Here is an 18,279-nt window from a genome sequence, read left to right as displayed (position 1 = left end):
CACAGGGCCGCTGTCCTCTGGAAATCGTGGGCAGGCTGGCAGCTGGGAAAAGGCAGTATTTATGGAAAATACGCCAGCACTGCCCGAGCACACACTACAGGCGCGTGATAACAGCCGGACGGTCCCAGAGAGCCGGGCGGGTTCTTCCTCCAGCGCCCTCAGACAGCCCCTTCCGCCGCCTGGCCTGGCGGGGTGTGCCAGTCACCCAAGGGTGCCTTGTGCACTCCTGGAGCCTCCAGGATGCACGAGGGGGCTTTTAACCTGAAACCAGCACACCACACAGGCGCTTTTCTGATGTGAGGACAAGGTGGGAATAACCACTAATGCTGTGACTGTTCAGTAACCTGACACCTAGGGAGGCGGGTGCTTGTTCACATCCACACACAGGCACACGCGCACGTGTACATGCATGCACACCTGTCCATGCACACGTCCGCACACACGCATGTCCACATGCGTGCACACACATCCACGCACACGTCCGCACACACGTCCACGCGCATGTCCACGTGTGCGCACGCACATATCCACACGCATGCACACACGTCCACACGTGTCCACGCGCACCCACACACATGCACACACACATCCACACAGGCAGTCCATTCCTCTCACACCCTTCTCCCAACGAAGTTGAACGTCCACTCCCAGGGCGTAGAGACACCGTCACCCATCCTCAGTGAGGGAGGCAGGGAATCAGGTGTCTGGGTGCCCACCACAGCTCACACCTCCTCACAGCCTCTCAGCGACACTCGGGTCACTCGGGGCACCAACAGCATCTCAGGGCTCATCACAGAGCACCCGGGAGGCGGGGTGCCCCGTTCTGTAGAGACGCGGGTGTTAGGAACAGGAGCAGAAGCCGCCAGGCAGGAGCAGCCAGAGGGGCTCATCGACCACCCCCCGACAGGCGCACCTCACTCCTCGGTCTCTCTGCAGTCCCCGCCGTCGCGAGGAGGGGGGCCGGACCCTGCGGTGCACTAGGAGGTGAGAGACACCTGGGGACCCAGGGGCTGCAGCGGGCTCTCTATGTGGGGGAACAGTGCAGAGTGCGATTCACGCGTGCGAGCGTGTGCAAACATCCACGTATCACCAGGATCCCCAGACATCTGACACAAGGGTCCTGGGCTCTGGTGAAGCTCCGCTGCCCGTGCCCCATGGAGCAGGGCTGGACAGGGCGGGCCTGCCTGCAGGGTCCTCGGCGCTCGCTCTGCAGCGTGGTCACTGGTCTGGGGGACGGTCCAGCCAGGAGGCACAGGGCACCCAGGCCACACCTGAGTCGGAGGCTGGCCAGAAAGGCCGACTCCCTGGGGCCCGGGAAGCCTGCTCCGGGCGGGTAACACAACCAGCTTCCAGCCCGGAGAAGTGTGTCAGTGAGACCTACCCGAGTCAACAGACTCTCTCTGAAAACCACCGCCAGGTTGAACAGGCTGTGCGCCTTCTCCTGCCTCAACAATGCAAGAGGAACAGGTCTAAATAGGGTCGGGGGACAGGACAAAACCCTGCGTGCCCAGATGGCAGCCGGCCCCGTGGTCGCCCTGCACCCGCCCTGCTCAAGCAGTCACCCCTGTGACACAGAGCGGACCCCCCCCGGGGACCGGCGGGGTTGGTCCAGCCCACACGCTCTCTGCTCTCCGTCCAGCAGAGGAAACGCTGGGCAGGATGGTGACTGTGAGCTGAACACCCACCCCTCCGCCCATGTGACGAGACGCAGCCCCTTCCAGGCCTCCGAGAGTGAGGCAGGCAAGGAACCGGGGCCTCGGGAGCAGCAGCGCGGGGCCAGCATGGGAGCCACAGCCTGCAGCCAGGCCTGCGGGTGGGGCGTTCAGGGCGTTGGAGGAGAATTGGAAACAATAACATTGAAATTAACACAACGCTGTAAATTAACTCTACTTCAATAAAGCTAAATTTTTTAAAAAAACAATAAACACCCAGAAACATCAATTACTCATTGGGCAGCTCCTCATTCTCCCAGGTGCCTGAAACTCTGCACATCAGTGATAAAACACCCGGCCCACACAGGACAAAACAGTGAATCACAGTCGGGAACTCTGCACACACCCCTGCACCCTGGGGCCCGTGCGAGGTGAGCACCCAACCTCCAGATCACAAGACTGAGGCCAGAAGAGGTAGCGGTGTCCGCTGCTGCCCACCACCACCCGTGGCGGCCCTGGAGCCGGCACCATGGCCCCGGCAGGCCCCGGGACCCCGGCCATCCATCCACCTGCCACACTTTCGTCCCCACACCCTGAGCGTGCAAGGCAGGCTTCGCACCAGAGGAGGAGCACGTGAGCATTCGAGACGCCTGGGGACACTCACAGGACGTCAGCAAGGGCTCCAGCCCCCCGACCCTGTGGTACCAAGGGATGGGTCTCCTGAGGCCACTGAACGACCTCTGCTCTGAGCCACTTGAGACCACTCCATTTGCTCACATAAAGCCACCATTTTCACAAGAAACAAAGAAGTCAAATACGACCCGAGATATATTTAAGAGTCTTTCGGCATTTGAAAAAGCATATATTTTTTATAGCGCTTACCATTAAGATAACCAGCTTCTTTCCACCAAGTGAATAAAAGCCAGACACAAAGGAGCGGCCAGCCTGCAGGCCCCAGAGGCTGCGGCCCCCTCAGGGGTTCAGGCTGACCCAGCGAGCCTCCGGCAGTGACCCACCACCTCCAGGCCGGGCCTCCTCCAGCCCAGGCCCCGAGCTCCGGCACGTTCCCTGGTGCACCGCAGCTGAGACCCCTTCCTCCAGCAGTGCACATCCCCCTGCTCCCGAGAGGCCCCGGGAGCCTCCGACGCTGAGGGCTTTTCTGTACCACATCTGCCGCCTGCGCGGGCCGAGGTCCTCCCTGCCCCACGACGCCACAAGGTGGCATGGAGGCGGCACCAGCAGCCACCCGCTGTGTGGACAGGCCCCTCCGTCTGTCTTCCTCCAGACACCCTGCGTCCCCCGCACCCCTGCCTTCACCGCCTCACCTGCTGTCATGGTGTCCACGTCCTTGGCGGCCAGCTCCTCCACCTCCGACCTCTTCCTCAGCTCAAACCTCCGGGACAAGCCTTCTCGGGGCTTCCATAGCTCCTGGATCAGGAGGGGCTTCTCGTTGTCGCCAAACACCCGGAAGCCCTGGGCCTGCCACACGTGCCCGCCGCCGGCCTGGCCCACCACGTCACACAGCACGTACTGGGCGGCGCGCTCGGGGCTCAGCGCGTAGCGCTCCAGGGCCTCCCTCACCAGCTCCCGGGCGCTGGACGTGCCAGTGGCCAGGACGCTCTTGTAGTGGGTGCCTGAGCACACACTGTCCCCGAACACCTTCAGGACCCCGGGGGCCGAGAGCTGCGTGGACAGCTCGGCGGGGTCGTCGCCGGCGCCCAGGCCCGAGCAGGGGGCGTCCAGGTCGCGGTACTTGTAGCTCAGGGTCCGGGACAGCACGCTGGACAGCAGCTGGCCCTGCCGCTTCAGCTTGCTCTTGGCGGGTGGGGACATGATGAAGTGGGTCCCATAGAACATGATGGGCCCGCCTTCACCGATGAGCGCCCAGGGCTCCGGCCAGCGGCAGGGAAGAGGCCGCGTCCTGGGAGAAAACGAAAGGTGGGTGAGCACTGACCAGCAGGAGCCCACGAGGCTTGGGAGAACTTCACAGGACTGGACGGCCGTCCCGCTGCCCCAGGAGAAGCCGCGGACACTGCACCTCAGAGGAATCAAACAGGGAGGATACGGCTGAAGCTGGTGGGACCGCAGGGGACAGAGCAGGTCCGGAGTGGCTGGGGTTCCCTTCACGGAAAGCCGTCACTAGGAAGCTCCATGAGGTCACCCAAGGGCGGGCAAGAGATGCCCAGAGCCAGGGCGGAGTCCGGTGCGGCTCCCCTAAACGCCACCTGCCCCGCCGCACTGCCTGTGCTCTGGGAGACAGCGCACGCGGTGACGCAACCAGCCGGCAGGCAAAGTCGGCCACATGGGCCGAGCGGACAGCCGCCCGCGGTCAGCACACAAGCCCCCGACACACTGCTCCAGGCGGACGGGCCCTGGTTTGGAGGAGCCGTCCCCGGACGGCAGCGCTCGAATGGACACATGATCACCACGGGCACAAAAGGGCTCTTCCAGAGGCAGCGGAGGCAGGGCTGGAATGCCGGGGTCCACCCACGGCGTCCAGAAAGGCACGCGGGCCCGAGCCAGGCCAGAGGGGCCATCGTGCTGAGGAAATGAGAACACAGCACTGAGATGCCGAGGAGCATCATAAAGTCACAACTCTCACGCACCTGGGGCCCCAGAGGCCTAGGACTCCAGAGAGCGGGGTCCCAGGCCCTCCCCCCACGAGCTCCAGGCCGGCGGAGGGGAAGGAAGATGTCCTCCTCCACAGAAACTCGGGGCTCACGACCCTGGGGGAGCCCGAACACGGCCAGCTCCCGACTCTGCGCCCCCTCTAGGCAGGCAGATTGGAGAGGACAGGTCCACTTTCTAGAAGGCTCTGGAAACCCAGGCCCAGCCCTGGTGAGAGCAGCTCTGGGCACCGGCCCGCGTGACCAGCGTCAGCACGGGACTCCGCCACAGTCATCGCCTCAGCCCTGACTCCCGGGCACTAGGAGGGGCTTCCCTGGGGGGGGGGGGGGGGGGGGGGGAAGGAGACCGCCCCGGGTGGGAGAAGTGACTAGGGAGCCCCCCGGAAGACTAGGACCCACGCCCACACCACGGGACCCAAAGAGGGCGAGGCACCCGGCCAGGGCACCGACATCAAACCGCGTTCTTCCCAGCTGGCTGGCCCCTGGGCCTCAGTCACAGCCTGTGAGGTCATCACCCCCCACCCCGACCCCAGGGCTGTAGGAACGAAGGTTGAGTAGTAGACCCGCCCTTCTGTTCCTCTAGAACCATCCTCAGAGGACTCTGCACCCTTCCAAAGACTGGCTTCCGAACGCTACCATGTGCCCACCGGGTGGGCTGGAGCCCCCCGCACCGCCAAGCCTGCTGCGCACACTCACCACCGCAGAGCCCCTCGCTGTGGACCAGCTTTCTGAAGCCCGAACCTGCTGAAAGCAGCCAGGGGTCCTCAGCGGGGGAGTGAGGTTTCCGGGCTTGAGGCCGCTGGAAAGGAGCGACTCCGTCCCCCCTGAGGAAGGTGCACAGCCTCCCCATCAGAGGCCGCGGAGCCCAGAGCTGGCTTGGCTCCCCCGCTCGGACCCGTCCGAAGCCCCGACTGAACCTACCACGGAAGCGTTCCCGATGGGCCTCAAGTGACAGGCACACAGCTTTGCTTCGCACACCACACGAGTGCCTTCAAACCACCGCGCCTCCCGAGTCACACCACCCGCCTCAGAAATTTCCAACTTGTGCCTCTGGCCACCACCCGCTCTCGGCGGACCTGACCCCCCACAGACACACGGCTCACCTCGAGCACAGCCCCCACAGTCCTGACCCAGCCCCGCGGTCTGCCAGGGACGTCTGGCAGGGAAACCTCTGTGTTCAGAGACGATGTCTGAGTGTAAGAGTAAATACAATGCTGAAAATGGCGGAAGCCGTGTCTCAGCAGAAGGCCAACTCACAGAAAAGTCAGGAAGTAATAAATGCGGGGATTTAAAAGACCCCAGATACAACAGAGGCCTTCCCAGGTGGCTCAGTGGTAAAGAACCCGCCTGCCAATGCAGGAGACATGCGTTCGAGCCCTGGGTCGGGAAGATCCCCTGGAGGAGGGAAAGGCCACTCACTCCAGTATTCTTGCCTGGAGAATCCCACAGACAGAGGAGCCTGGTGGGATATAGTCCATCAGGTCAAAAAGAGTTGGACACAACAGCACCTGAGCAGAGCGGATACAACAAAGAAGTAAAAAGCTATTTTGCACCAGGAGGTGCATCTTTACAGGCTCTGTAAAGGTTCTTACAGGTTCTAAAGCTTATATGATTCTGCTTTAATTAAAAACAGAAAATCACAAACACATAGCTGCTAGTGTAGAGTCATGGAAGGGAGCCCACTCTCCTCTGGGGCAAAGTTAGCAACATCAATAAAAAAGGGGCAGAAAAACGTAGGAGACACTGACTCACTCCCTTCCAGCAACTGCTTCTTGAGCCCCAAGAAGTCCCAGTAAAAACAGACCCTGATGGGCTGGATCCATTTTACCAGGAGACTCTCGCCTCCTCATGGGCATTCCCTCTGTGGCCACCTTCAGGGAGAAACCACGGAGTGTGGCCACTTGCTCACACGCGCGCGCCCTTCCCCCACAATCACACACAGAATGCAGAGTACAGCCTGTTTGTCAAAATGGGACACATGAGTTTTTGCAAAGGGCAAGAGGCGTGCAGGAGTTTCCTACGGAGCAGAGCACGCCCGGGGTAACCAGATCTGTTTTTTTGGAAGCATGACCGGCCTTTTCCTCTTCTGCTCAGTCCCCTCCTCTTTCTCACAAAAACTTGGGGAAACAGGGGCCCAAGGCTGCAGGTCGCCTGCTGTTGCTTCTCCTGGAGAATGTTTTTCTCTTGTTCTCAAGAAAAGAGTCCAATTTCTGATGAAAACAAGCCCAAGTCACAGCAGCGAGTGAGGTCAGTGCGGGGCTGACCGAATGGGTGGAGGGACATGGCCGTTCCAACACTGCAATGTGGGATCCATTAGCATTTCCACCGGGGCAGGGAAGGAAGAGGGTGGATTCACAGGCTCTGTCTGATTCCGACCAGCCATAAATCCTACATTGACAGCTCCAGCCAGAGCCACACTTTTAAAGATGAAAATAATTTAATCAGATTTAACTCAGGCGTGCTAGCCTCCTGAAAGGCATCTGACTTTTTCTGTCTGTGGGATTAAGGACTGTCTCCTCTTTCCAGCATACTCCAGAGGCTGCCCGAGCTAATGGGAGACACCTGTAACTAACCAGAGACACCTGTAATCACAGCTGGAAAATTCTTTCCAGCAATTCAGATTAATCAAACACTTGACCAGGTGCTGGGAGGCCGGGTGTCTGGGTCTGCAGCCCCGCCCTGGCCCCACCCACTGGCTCGGAAATGGATAATCCTGTTTCTTCGGCAGGGGTCCCCAGGAGCCCCAGCCCTGCGTGTTTTCTTAAGAGGCACTATTTTGTCGAGGGGCTGGAAATGGTACAGAAATAACTGGGAGACAATGCTTTCAGCTGGCACACGAGCGGGGAACGTGCTACTGTGTGAACAGAAAACCAGAATAGGCTGTGGGCGTGGGGGGGGGGGGGGGGGGCGGTTGTCGTCCCGACCCTGGAGAAGAGGGTGACGGACCCCTATGCTCCGTGCCCACCTGCAGGCGCCCCTCTCCAAGGGGGCCGCCAGAGAGACAAGCTCAGGGGACGCCGCGGTTGGGCGGACTGGACTCGGAGGGCCGCAGGGGACGGTGGCCGCAGGTGACCTCCTGGAACCCTCGGGCCAGGCCGCCCTCACCCTCTGCAGCTGGCCTGGGGGACCCGCCCCCCGAAACCGCGCCCGGGCCCCCGAGAGCCGCCTGTTTCCACGACAACCGGACAAGCCTGGCCTGGGCGGCCCGAGAGACGCCCCGTGCGGGCCGAGCGGACCCAGCGCGCGCCCCCCGCCCCGGGGCCTCGCCGCCCAGCCAGCCTCCGCGCCCCGGAGTCCCGGACGCCACGGAGCGACCCCTGCCGCCGCTCCTCGCGCACCCCTCACTCACCTCCAACGCAGCCCGCCGCCGCCGCCGCCGCGTTCCCGCGCGGCTCCCACCCTCGCCGTTGGCCCGAGCCCGTGTCCCGGACCCGCGCACGGCGCGACGCCTCCTGCCGGCCGCCCAACGGACGGGGGCGGGCCCGCGGGGGGCGGGGCTAGGTGGGCGGGGCCTCGCGGGGCGGGGCGGGCGGCGGGAAGACGAGAGCGCGAGCTCCTCCGGCGGCCAACCCGAGGCACGGAGCGAGCCTCGAGAAGGGGCGGGACCTCCGAGGGACGAGCCGCTGGTCCAATGGACGCGGGTGATACCTCGAGGGGCGTGGCCCCGTGAGTGGGCGGGGCGACAAGAGATGGGCGGGGCCTATGGGTCTCCCGCCGCCGCCCAATGAACGCACAGAAGGTCTGGAGGGGGCGGGGCCTCGAAGGAGGGGGTGGAGCCGATGGGGGCGTGCCGGGCTCCGGCACCACGTGCCTACCAATTAATAGGCCTGAACGTGCCTCGAAGGCAGAGGTGGGCGGGGCTGGCCGCAGAGAAGTGGGGGCTGGGCAGCGCACCTCTATCTTCAGCTCAGGGGGCCTATGCAGGAGAGGCCGGGCCAGAGCTAAGCTCTGAGGCCAAGTGGCGGCCTCAGGCTGGGTGGGGGCGGGGGCTAGCAAACTATTTTGTCCCCACCTTCTAGTCCCTAGGCGAACAAGGCCAAGGCAAAGAAGCTGGGTTAAGACAAGCGCTGATGGAAAGCGTTTATGTTGCTACATAGCCGTTACTCTGATATATGAACATCCAAAACACGGAAAGAGGACAAGAGTGGCAGGTTCACCTCTCTCTTACAATCCGTCCCCCACCTAGCAGCCTGAGTCTTAAACGACAAATCAGATCATGGCTCTCTTCTGCTTAAAACGATGCAAAACGGGGTCAGGTCAGCTCCGGGACTCTGGTCCAACCGTCCTCCTCGAGTAACTTGTTTTAAAAGAAGCTCGTGACCTTAGACTCACCTTGGCACAAGTCCTCCAGCTGGGGTTTCACCTTGGAGAAAGGCTTCTCACAGACAGCTCTCTTTGTACCGCCCTGCTCTTGGTCTAGACCTGGGGGATTCATGTGGCTTCTGGATAAAAACATGCAGAATTCTAACCCTGGGAGTGAATCTTTTTGGTGACAGCTATTGGGGTAAAAAGGGTCTCCCTAGTGGCTCAGACAGTAACGAATCTGCCTGCAACGCAGGAAACCCAGGTTGGATCCCTGGGTAATGAAGATCCACTGGAGAAGGGAATGGCAACCCATTCCAGTATTCTTGCCTAGAGAATTCCATGGAGGAGCCTGGCAGGCTACAGTCCATGGGGTCGCAGAGTCGGACAAGACCACCCAACTCTCACTTTTTCACTGAGGTATAAAGTTTTATAGTCATAACCCCAGATTTGCTAGGGAGAAACTGGGGAGGCGGGAACAGAAATCTATTGACCACCTACTGTATGCCGGACCCTATGTCAGGGACTTTATGTTGGTCATCCCATCTAAAGCTCACATCAACTCTTGTGAGGCAGATGCTGTTACACCCAGGCAAGTCAAACAGCTAGAAGTAGATCCAGGAACTGAAGCCAGGACTGTTTGATTAAATAACATTCTCGGCAAGACTCCCCATATATCTGCACAGCCTCCCCACTCTGACCCCGAAGAGGCAAATGTCAGCGCTGGAAGGACAGCCTGGGTTTAAACCTATGTTTTCCTCCTAAGGCATTCCTCACCATCGTCCTGTCCCAAGGCCTAACCTTCCCATCGCCCCTCTTCAGCAGGGTGATGGGAGCAAACTCCCACCTGTGAGCCAAACCTGAGCTGCTGTTTTTTGTAAATAACGTTATATTGGAACCCAGCCACACCCCTTTGTTTATATATCATCTAAAACTGCTTTCATGTAATGGAGACTTTTCAGACCCCAAAGCCTAAAATATTTACTCTATGGCCTTTATAGAAAAATCCATGGCCCTGCTCTTCAGGGTCTAGTGATGCCAGCCATTTGTTAGCTATTTCTTAGCATCCCTGGTGGTTCAGATAGTAAAGAAATCCCCAGGGTCACAAAGAGTTGCACGTGACTGAGCAACTAACACACACACACACACACACACACACACACCTTTCACATCGCTGTCTGCTCAGTTCATCCCCTCTGCCTTGGTGCACCTTTCCCAACTGAAGTACTCAGCTCAGGTGGCCATAATGAAATAACACAGACCAGGGGGCTTAAACAGTGGAGATTTATTTTCTCACAGTTCTGGAGGCTGGAAGTCCTAGATCAAGGTGCCGGCAGACGTGACTTCTTCTGAGGCCGCTCCCCTTGGCTTGCAGACAGCCAGCTTCTCCCTGTGTCCTCACTGTCCTCCTTTCCTATTTGTGTCCTAATCTCCTCTTATAAGGACACCAGTCAGATTGGATTAGGGCCCACCCTAATGACCTCATTTTCACTTAATCACTTCTTTAAAGGCCCCATCTCCAAAGACAGTCACATTCTAAGATGCTGGTGGGTATAGCTTCAACATACGGATTTTTTTTTTAATTTTTAAAATGTATTTTTTTGGGGGGTGCTGCACTGGGTCTTCGTTGCCCTTGGGCAGGCTTTCTCTAGTTGTGTGAGCAGGAGTGACTCTCGAGCTGGGGCGTGCAGGCTTTCCATTGCGGTGGCTTCTCTTGTTGCGGCATGCAGAATCTCCCAGGACCGAGGATCAATCCACACACGCAGGCAGATTTTTAACCACTGGGCCACCAGGAAAGTCCTCAACATAGGGATTTGAAAGGAACACAATTCAGTTCCTCACACAGTCTTCATCATCTGGCTGATTTCCACTCATCCTTTAGGACTCAGCGTAGGTGTCACTTATGGAGTTGCTTCTCTCCACCGTGCCCCCCAGTGATCCACACTTTCTGGTTTCACACCTCAGTGTGGTACCCTCCCAGGCTGAAACAGATCAGAGCTGTGTAAACAGTAAGATGTTGCCAAAGTGACCATGTGACTTCTGGGGCTAAATTAGAAAAGCTGTGGCTTCCGCCCTTGCTCTCTCCACGATCATTCCCTCCAGAGGAAGAATATTCAAGGAAGCCTGGAGGGGTCCATGTAGCGAGAAAACCAATGCCTCCCATCAAGACAGCACCAACTTGCCACCCACATGAGCCATCCTGGATGTGGGTCCCCCAGCCCCGGGAACCTCCATGGCTGCCACCCCGACCAACATCCTGACCGCATCTATTGAGGGACCCTCAGCCACACAGTGGCTCAGACAGTAGAGAATCTGCCTGCAATGCAGGAGACCTGGGTTTGATCCCTGGGTTGGGAAGATCCCCTGAAGGAGGAAATGGCTACCCAGCCCTGGAGAATCCCATGGATGGAGGAGCCTGGCAGGCTACACTCCATGGGGTCGCAAAGAGTCGGACATGACTGAGTGACTAACACAGCCAGAGTCACCCAGCAAAGCTGCTTCTGAATCCCCAGCCCTCAGAAACTACCTGAGATGATAAATGTTTACTCCTGACTTGTGCCCCTAAGTTTTGGAGCAATGGTTATGCAGCAATAGATCAATGAGCACCCCTTACCCAGAAAGGCCTCCCTGCCCCCAGACCTGGCCACACGCCCCTGATCTGTGCTCCACAGACCTTTATTTATCTTTTTTTTTTTTTGGCCTTGCCACTCGGCTGGTGGGATCCTAGTTCCCAACCAGGGATTGAATCCAGGCCCTCGGCAGTGAGAGCACGGAGTCCTAACCACCGGACCCGCTGGGGAATTCCCTCCCACAGACTTGTTTTTTACCTTTTTATTCACCAAGTCCATGTTATATCAAACCACATTCCTTAAATGCAAGTCAGAGATTTCTCCTCCCCGTCCTGTGGTCCTCGAATCACTTCTCTTCAAGCTTAAAGTCCAGCTACCACGGCCTTCTCCGGGGGGCCCTGCTCACCGCTCCACCTGGTCTCTCCCTCCACCACGGAGCTCCAGCGATGCCAAGCTTCTGTCTTCAAACACACCGAGCTCACTCCCTCTTCTGAAACCGTTCCCCTTGCTGCGTCCTCCTCCCCAAACGCTCCTCCTGCTGCGCTGGCACGATGCCGTCCTCCGCTCCCTGAGACCCAGCTCTGGAACTACTCTGCTGGCCTAGTGGTTAAGACTCCGCACTTCCACTGCAGGGGCCATGGATTCGATCCCTGGTCAGGGAACTAAGAGCCCACATACTGTGTGGTGCAGCCAAAACAAACAGTTCTGTTACCTCCTGACCATTCTCATGGTGGTCACCCCTGTGCACAGTCATTCTGTCTCACAAGCTGTTTACTTCATAGGCCTTTATCACTGTCCATCTGTGTATTTGACACACACTAGGATTTGAGTTCCGTAAAGGCCGGCTCCTCATCTGTCTTCTCTACTGCTACACATGGCACAGAGTAAGTGAAAAAGTGCTAGTCACCAAGTCATGTCTGACTCTTGCAACCCCAGGGACTGTAGCCCACCAGGCTCCCCAGTCCATGGAACTTCCCAGGCAAGAATACTGGAGTGGGTTGTCATTTCCTTCTCCAGGGGGTCTTCCACGGATTGAACTCGCCTTTCTTGCATTAGCAGGTGGATTCTTTACCATCTGAGCCACCAGGGAAGCCCCAGATTTTGGGCTGCATAAATATTTGTTACGTGAATAAGCAAGGGAATGAACAGATTTCCACCCAATCTCAACCTCTCACCCCTTCCCTCAACTGGAAGCTTCTCAAGGGCAAGTGCTGAATTTTATTCATCTTTGTATTCCTTCTGGGAAATCCACTCACCAGTTCAGAATAAGGGCTTCCCAGGTGGTACAGTGGTAAAGAATCCGCCTGCCAATGCAGGAGACACAGGTTCGATCCCTGGGTCAGGAAGATCCCTTGGGGAAGGGAATGGCAACCCACTCCAGTATTCTTGCCTGGAGAATCCCATGGGCAGAGGGGCCTGGCGGGCTACAGTCCATGGGGTCGCAAAGAGTCAGACACAACTGAGCGACCAACACTTGTATTCCTGCAGCTGCCGCCATGGGCCGGTGAGCAGAATTTTGAGCTGTAAGGTTAAACGGCCTTTGTGGCCACCAGAGGGCAGCAGAGTCCTGGGACTCAAACTAAGTGGGGGGACCAAAGGCGCCCAAAGGACAAAACATCTGGTTAAGGTCAAAGGGCAGGTTCGGGGCAGAGAGCCTGGGCTCTCCAGAGGCCAGGAGAGAGGGAGGGAAGGAGGCAGCAGACACACCGAGGAAGTTACCTCTCCATCCCTAGAAGGGGCTGGAAATGAGTGGTTTCCGGCTCAGGCTCCGCCCCCATGAGCTCAGCACCACGACCCGCAACAGCAGCGCTTGGGGCGCCCTGCGATCTCACCAGCCGACACCTCTGCAGTTAGCATTTGTCTTCGCACATCCCCTGCTAAACAGCTTTCGGCTGACAATTAGTACCCCTAGCGCTGGTACGGAGAAGGCACTGGCACCCCACTCCAGTACTCTTGCCTGGAGAATCCCAGGGACGGAGGAGCCTGGTAGGCTGCAGTCCATGGGGTCTCGAAGAGTCGGACACGACTGAGCGACTTCCCTTTCACTTTTCACGTTCACGCACTGGAGAAGGCACTGGCACCCCACTCCAGTGTTCTTGCCTGGAGAATCCCAGGGACGGGGGAGCCTGGTGGGCTGCCGTCTATGGGGTTGCACAGAGTCGGACACGACTGAAGCGACTCAGCAGCAGCGGCGGCAGCAGCACTGGTAAGGTACGGATACCAGGACTTAGGCGCTGGGTCCTTGCACCCTTTAATCAACAGAAGCTGGTAAGAGGCCAGACAAGCAGTTCAGGCGAGGCTGTCTTGGGACTCATGCTAAGGAGCGGACACAAGTCACAGGTGCCCTGGCTCGCTCTAAGGAGCATGGGCTGCTTCCTTCAAGGGTGAGGGTCGGGGAGCATCAGCGCATCTGGCGGGAAGAGCCGCTTGGGTGGTCTGCCCACCCCCTTGGTGGTGCTGCAAGTGGGGATCAAGCCAAGGCCCCTGCTTTTGCTCCCAGCACCTTAGATGTGGCAGTTGGTTTGTAGCCTTTTTGTATCTGATTGTCCCTAATTTGCCCCACCTGCACATGCCTGCAATTGTTTTTAGCCCCTTTTAGTTTCTTTTTATTTCCTTGCTTGAAGAGATGTCTGTCCAAGGGCAAGCGCTGCAGTTAAGGGTCCCAGGTCCCAGCGAGCTCAGTATGGGGTGTCAGGACTAGAGTAATGTCTGGAGTAACAGGACTATGCAAGTAAAAGACGCTTCCTCCTTGGAAGAAAGGCTATGACGAACCTAGACGTATTAAACCTAGGCGTATTAAAAAACAGAGACGTCACTTTGCCAACAAAGGTCCATCTAGTCAAAGCTATGGTTTTTCCAGTGGTCATGTACGGATGTGAGAGCTGGACCATAGAGAAGGCTGAGCACCAGAGAATTGATACTTTCAAACTGTGGTGCTGGAAAAGACTCTTGAGAGTCCCTTGGACTGCAAGGAGATCAAACCATTCCATCCTAAGGGAAATCAGTCCTGAATATTCATTGGAAGGACTGATGCTGAAGCTGAAGCTCCAAAGCTTTGGCCACCTGGTGGGAAGAGCTGACTCACTGGGAGAAAACCCTGATGCCGGGAAAGACTGAGGGCAGGAGAAGGGGGTGACAGAGAATGAGATGGGTGGATGGCATCACTGACTCAATGGACATGAGCTTGAGCAAACTCCAGGAGAGAGTCAAAGACAGGGAAGTCTGGTGTGCCACAGTCCGTGGGACCGCAGAGTGTCAGACACAACTTAGTGACTGAACAACACCAAGAGGACTACAGGACAATGTGGGGTTACCAGAGCTACAGAGTAATGTATAGGGTACCAGGACTGCAGAGATACAACACTTGATACTATTCAGTTTGAAGTTTGTGCATATATTCTGATGTAGACATCCAACATTCGGTGCTAGGGATCTGTACCTCGGGTGAGCTATTTAGTTGGGAAATATCGACTCAAAGTCATTAGCATAACCCACTGTACAGCACAGGGAACTATCCTCAACATCTTGTAATAACCTATCATAGAAGAGAATGTTAAAGAGAAAAAATATACATATATATATATATATATATATACACACATGGGCTTCCCACGTGGTGCTAGTGGTAAGGAACCTGCCTGCCAATGCAGGAAACAAAAGAGACGGGGGTTCAATCCCTGGGTCAGGAAGACCCCCTGAAGGAGGGCATGGCAACCCACTCCAGCATTCTCGCCTGGAGAATCCCATGGACAGAGGAGCCTGGCGGGGTCCAGTCCACAGGGTGGAAGAGTCAGACACAACTGAGCACATGTGTGTGTGTGTATGAAATTATATCACTTTGCTGTATAACTGAAACTTAACACATTGTAAATCAACTATATTTCAATGAAAGTTTTTAATTAAAATAATAATAAAATTCAAAAGTCATTAGCATGCTGATGGGAAATGAAGCCTGGCAGTGTTTAAACAAACAGTAACACTAAAATTCTGTTGTTGTTGAGTTGCTAAGTCGTGTCTGACTCTTTCAACCCCATGGGACTGCAGCACACCAGGCTTCCCTATCCTTCACTATCATCCCAGAGTTTGCTCAGACTCATGTCCATTGAGTCAGTGATGCCATCCAACCATCTCAGCCTCTGTCGCCCCCTTCTCCTTCTGCCCTCAATCTTTCCCGGCATCAGGGTCTTTTCCAGTGAGTTGGCTCTTCCCATCAGGTGGCCAAAGTATTGGAGCTGCACCTTAAGCATCAGTCCTTCCAATTAAAGTAGATCACATCAAATTACTTTTGAGTGTTGGGTCTGTCATAAAGAAACTTGAGTCATATTAACTGTCAAAGATTTTAGGCTGGGGGGGGGGTGCTTTAAGAAATCTTCTACCCCAGTGATTATTAAACTGCTCATGTGGTGAAGTCTCTGGAAGTTCTAGCACTCTTGGGACTGGGAATATGTTTCAGACCACATAGGAATCAAGATTAATTTCATTAGCCAAAAATATGACCTCGTGATAAACACAAGACTGTGGCCTCTAGAGGGCATATTGTTGAAGAGCCAAAATGCTTGCTTGGGTTTGACATTTCCATGAAGATTAATCTTTCATTGCTTACTTGACTTGTTGCTGCCTGGCAGCATTTTGGTAGGCCTGGGACCGGAGAACCCTTTGCTGCGATGCTTGCACTGGGACCTACAATACACAGGAAATCATAATGAGCCAAAAATAATTGTGTGCATGCACAGTTGGGGCAAAGCCTGGACAAAAGGTTCGAAAAGACCAAAAGAGCCTCGCCGATTCCTTCCGGGAAATCACAGCGAAGGCTGTGGTCCACATTCTCCTGCTCCAACTGCTTCCTGACCCACCTTGTGCTTCCCACTGCAGCCCTGCCTGGCCGCGCACGCCCCCTTCCCTTGGGGTCTGTGAATAACTGTCTTTTCAGTGGCAGTCATCTCCTGATCTGTTGGCCTCGCCATCCCTGAATAATAATAAAATCTACTTTTAAAAAAACACATATCTTGGCCACACCACTCAGCATCTGGGATCTTAGTTCCCCAACCCAGGATTGAACCTGCAACCCCTGGACTGCCCGGGAAGTCCCACGATCTATCTTTTAAAGCAGGGTGTTCGGCCAGCCTCCCCAGTGAGGGGCCACAGCCAGCTGCCAGCGCCAAGCACCATACGACTGGATATGCCTTCAGCTGACTCTCCCCACCAGCTGAAGCTGATTCTGAATTCCTGACCAACAGAAGCCAAAAGAGAGGTGGATGGTTATTTGCTGTTTTAAGACTGAATTCCAGGATAACTTGTTACACAGCAATACACAGTTTTTCCTTTGTATTTTTCTAAATATTCCAAGTTTTCTACAATGAACAGCTTTTATTAAAAAAAAAAAAAAAACTTTTGACCAATGTTATTTTTAAAAAGACAACTGGGCAAGCGTGAGGCATCTTGAATCTTTATTAAGTTCTTTCTACTCCACTGGAAATGACCACATTCGCCAGCAGGATTATTATTCTTAATACAAATGTTTATCCAATAATGAGTTAATACAAAACAACAGTTTCACAACCACAGAAAAGGTCCAGTACCAGCAGGACGGTTTTTAAAAGTCATGCCACAAATGTGCCAATCCCAAACACTGTAGACATGACAGATCTATAAAAATGAGTAGGAAAGACAATCAGAGCTCCTGGTCGCTACCCCACCCCCACCCCCACCGAAAGGGCTTAACAAGCCGCAGGGTCTACACTGCGCACAAGTGGGCAGATTCCTCATGAAACAGGACTGGTCATTCCCCAGAGTCAGAGCCTGAAATTTGAAATTGTTTACAGAGGCAAAGCTGCTCTTCCAAAATCTCTGGATTCCCCCTCTCCCTCCCGCCTTCCCAACGCTTCCTGAACCAATACCCACATGTCCAGGCATGCTGCCCACCCAAGGCCTAAACCACTCAGCTCCAAGGGCCCCTGAACATGGGAGCATCACCAGGACAAGAGACCCCCAAAGTCTGACGCTGTGTTTCCCTCAGGGGGGTCAGGGTTTGGAGTGACCAGATCCTCAGAGCTCCCCATATGGCCCTGGGACACCCAGGCTCCCGAGGCATGGCACCATGCTGACCCCTGCCGATCTTGGCCAACTGGCACGAAGCCCCTAACACCAAGGCCCAGGGCTTTTCAGAGGGTGTGCCAAGAGCAGCTCCCAGAACTGAGGATGCCACAGAATCATTCCAGGGGTTGCAACCAACAGCTTGAAAAAAATGCCATAGGATAAGATAGAGCCGGGGGGCCGGAGTAGGTTAGGGAAGGTCACAGTGCACCCACCAGCAGGTCCTGTTTCAGGGCGGGACATATAAACCGGAGTCGCCGTGTAAAACGCATTTCTTATGATGGGTATTAAGAAGGCTTGGAAAACACGAACACCAGCTAATCCATGTGCCCTGCAGCCCGACTCCCCGCAATCACACGGGGCCAACCCCGGGACGCACAGGTCACCCTCCCGAAATAGGCTGCCGGGCCACCGCCGGGATGGGCGCCTCCCCTCCGACCACCACGAGCGTACACGTCGGTTCAAAAGCCCATTGCGAGGCCAGGTTTGCAAGAAGAAGGTGGGGGGGGGGCGGAATGGGCAGAGATTCCTAGAGGACCTGAGGAGGATTCATCAGTCACGGCTGTGCCAGGCCCAGCAGACCCCGAATCCTCACCCGACAGGCCAGGTGGATGAGAGCAGTCGCTTCTCCACGCGTGGACCCGTTTGAGTGTGTGGACACTGCCGTGTGCTGGTGGGAAAGCCGTCGGCTGGACACGCGCGCCTTAAGAAGACAAGCACCACGGGGCAGCAGGAAATACCCGCGGTCTCACCCTCAGAGCTGCCGAGGCGCGGGCAAAACGGACGGAATTCGGGGATTCAGCAGCCAAATCAGGAGCAACCTGGCCCCAGAAGGATGTTAAACAGACGCCTTCACCTGCTGCCCAGAGCTCAGCCCTCGGGAGCAAGACAGCCCAGACCCATGGGAGGAGGAAGGGTGCCTCGGCCAGGGACCGCCGCTGGGCTGCCCTGGGCAAACCACTCGGCCTCTCTGAGCAGCCTCAGTCTCCCCAAGTAAGACGCACAAACAGCAGTTTCATCTTGCCAGGCTTTGCG

General features: G+C 56.4%; 1 protein-coding gene across 6 annotated transcripts in view; it reads right to left on the bottom strand.

Moving 5' to 3' along the window:
* Nucleotides 1–18,279, bottom strand: part of RADIL (Rap associating with DIL domain) — a 79,285-nt gene that overhangs the window by 50,545 nt on the left and 10,461 nt on the right. For 5 of the 6 annotated variants that reach the window (XM_070460482.1, XM_070460484.1, XM_070460487.1 and 2 more), the window contains exon 3: nt 2,978–3,573. In XM_070460482.1, the coding sequence (XP_070316583.1) occupies nt 2,978–3,573 (596 nt within the window). Of the gene's footprint in view, nt 1–2,977; nt 3,574–7,628; nt 7,766–18,279 lie in introns of those variants that run through there. The other variant, XM_070460485.1, reaches the window with a different exon arrangement.

The sequence above is a fragment of the Odocoileus virginianus genome, chromosome 33, assembly GCF_023699985.2.
Source record: "Odocoileus virginianus isolate 20LAN1187 ecotype Illinois chromosome 33, Ovbor_1.2, whole genome shotgun sequence".
NCBI lineage: Eukaryota > Metazoa > Chordata > Mammalia > Artiodactyla > Cervidae > Odocoileus > Odocoileus virginianus.
Note: the sequence above shows the minus strand (reverse complement) of the source record. Positions and strands in the feature narration are given on the sequence as shown.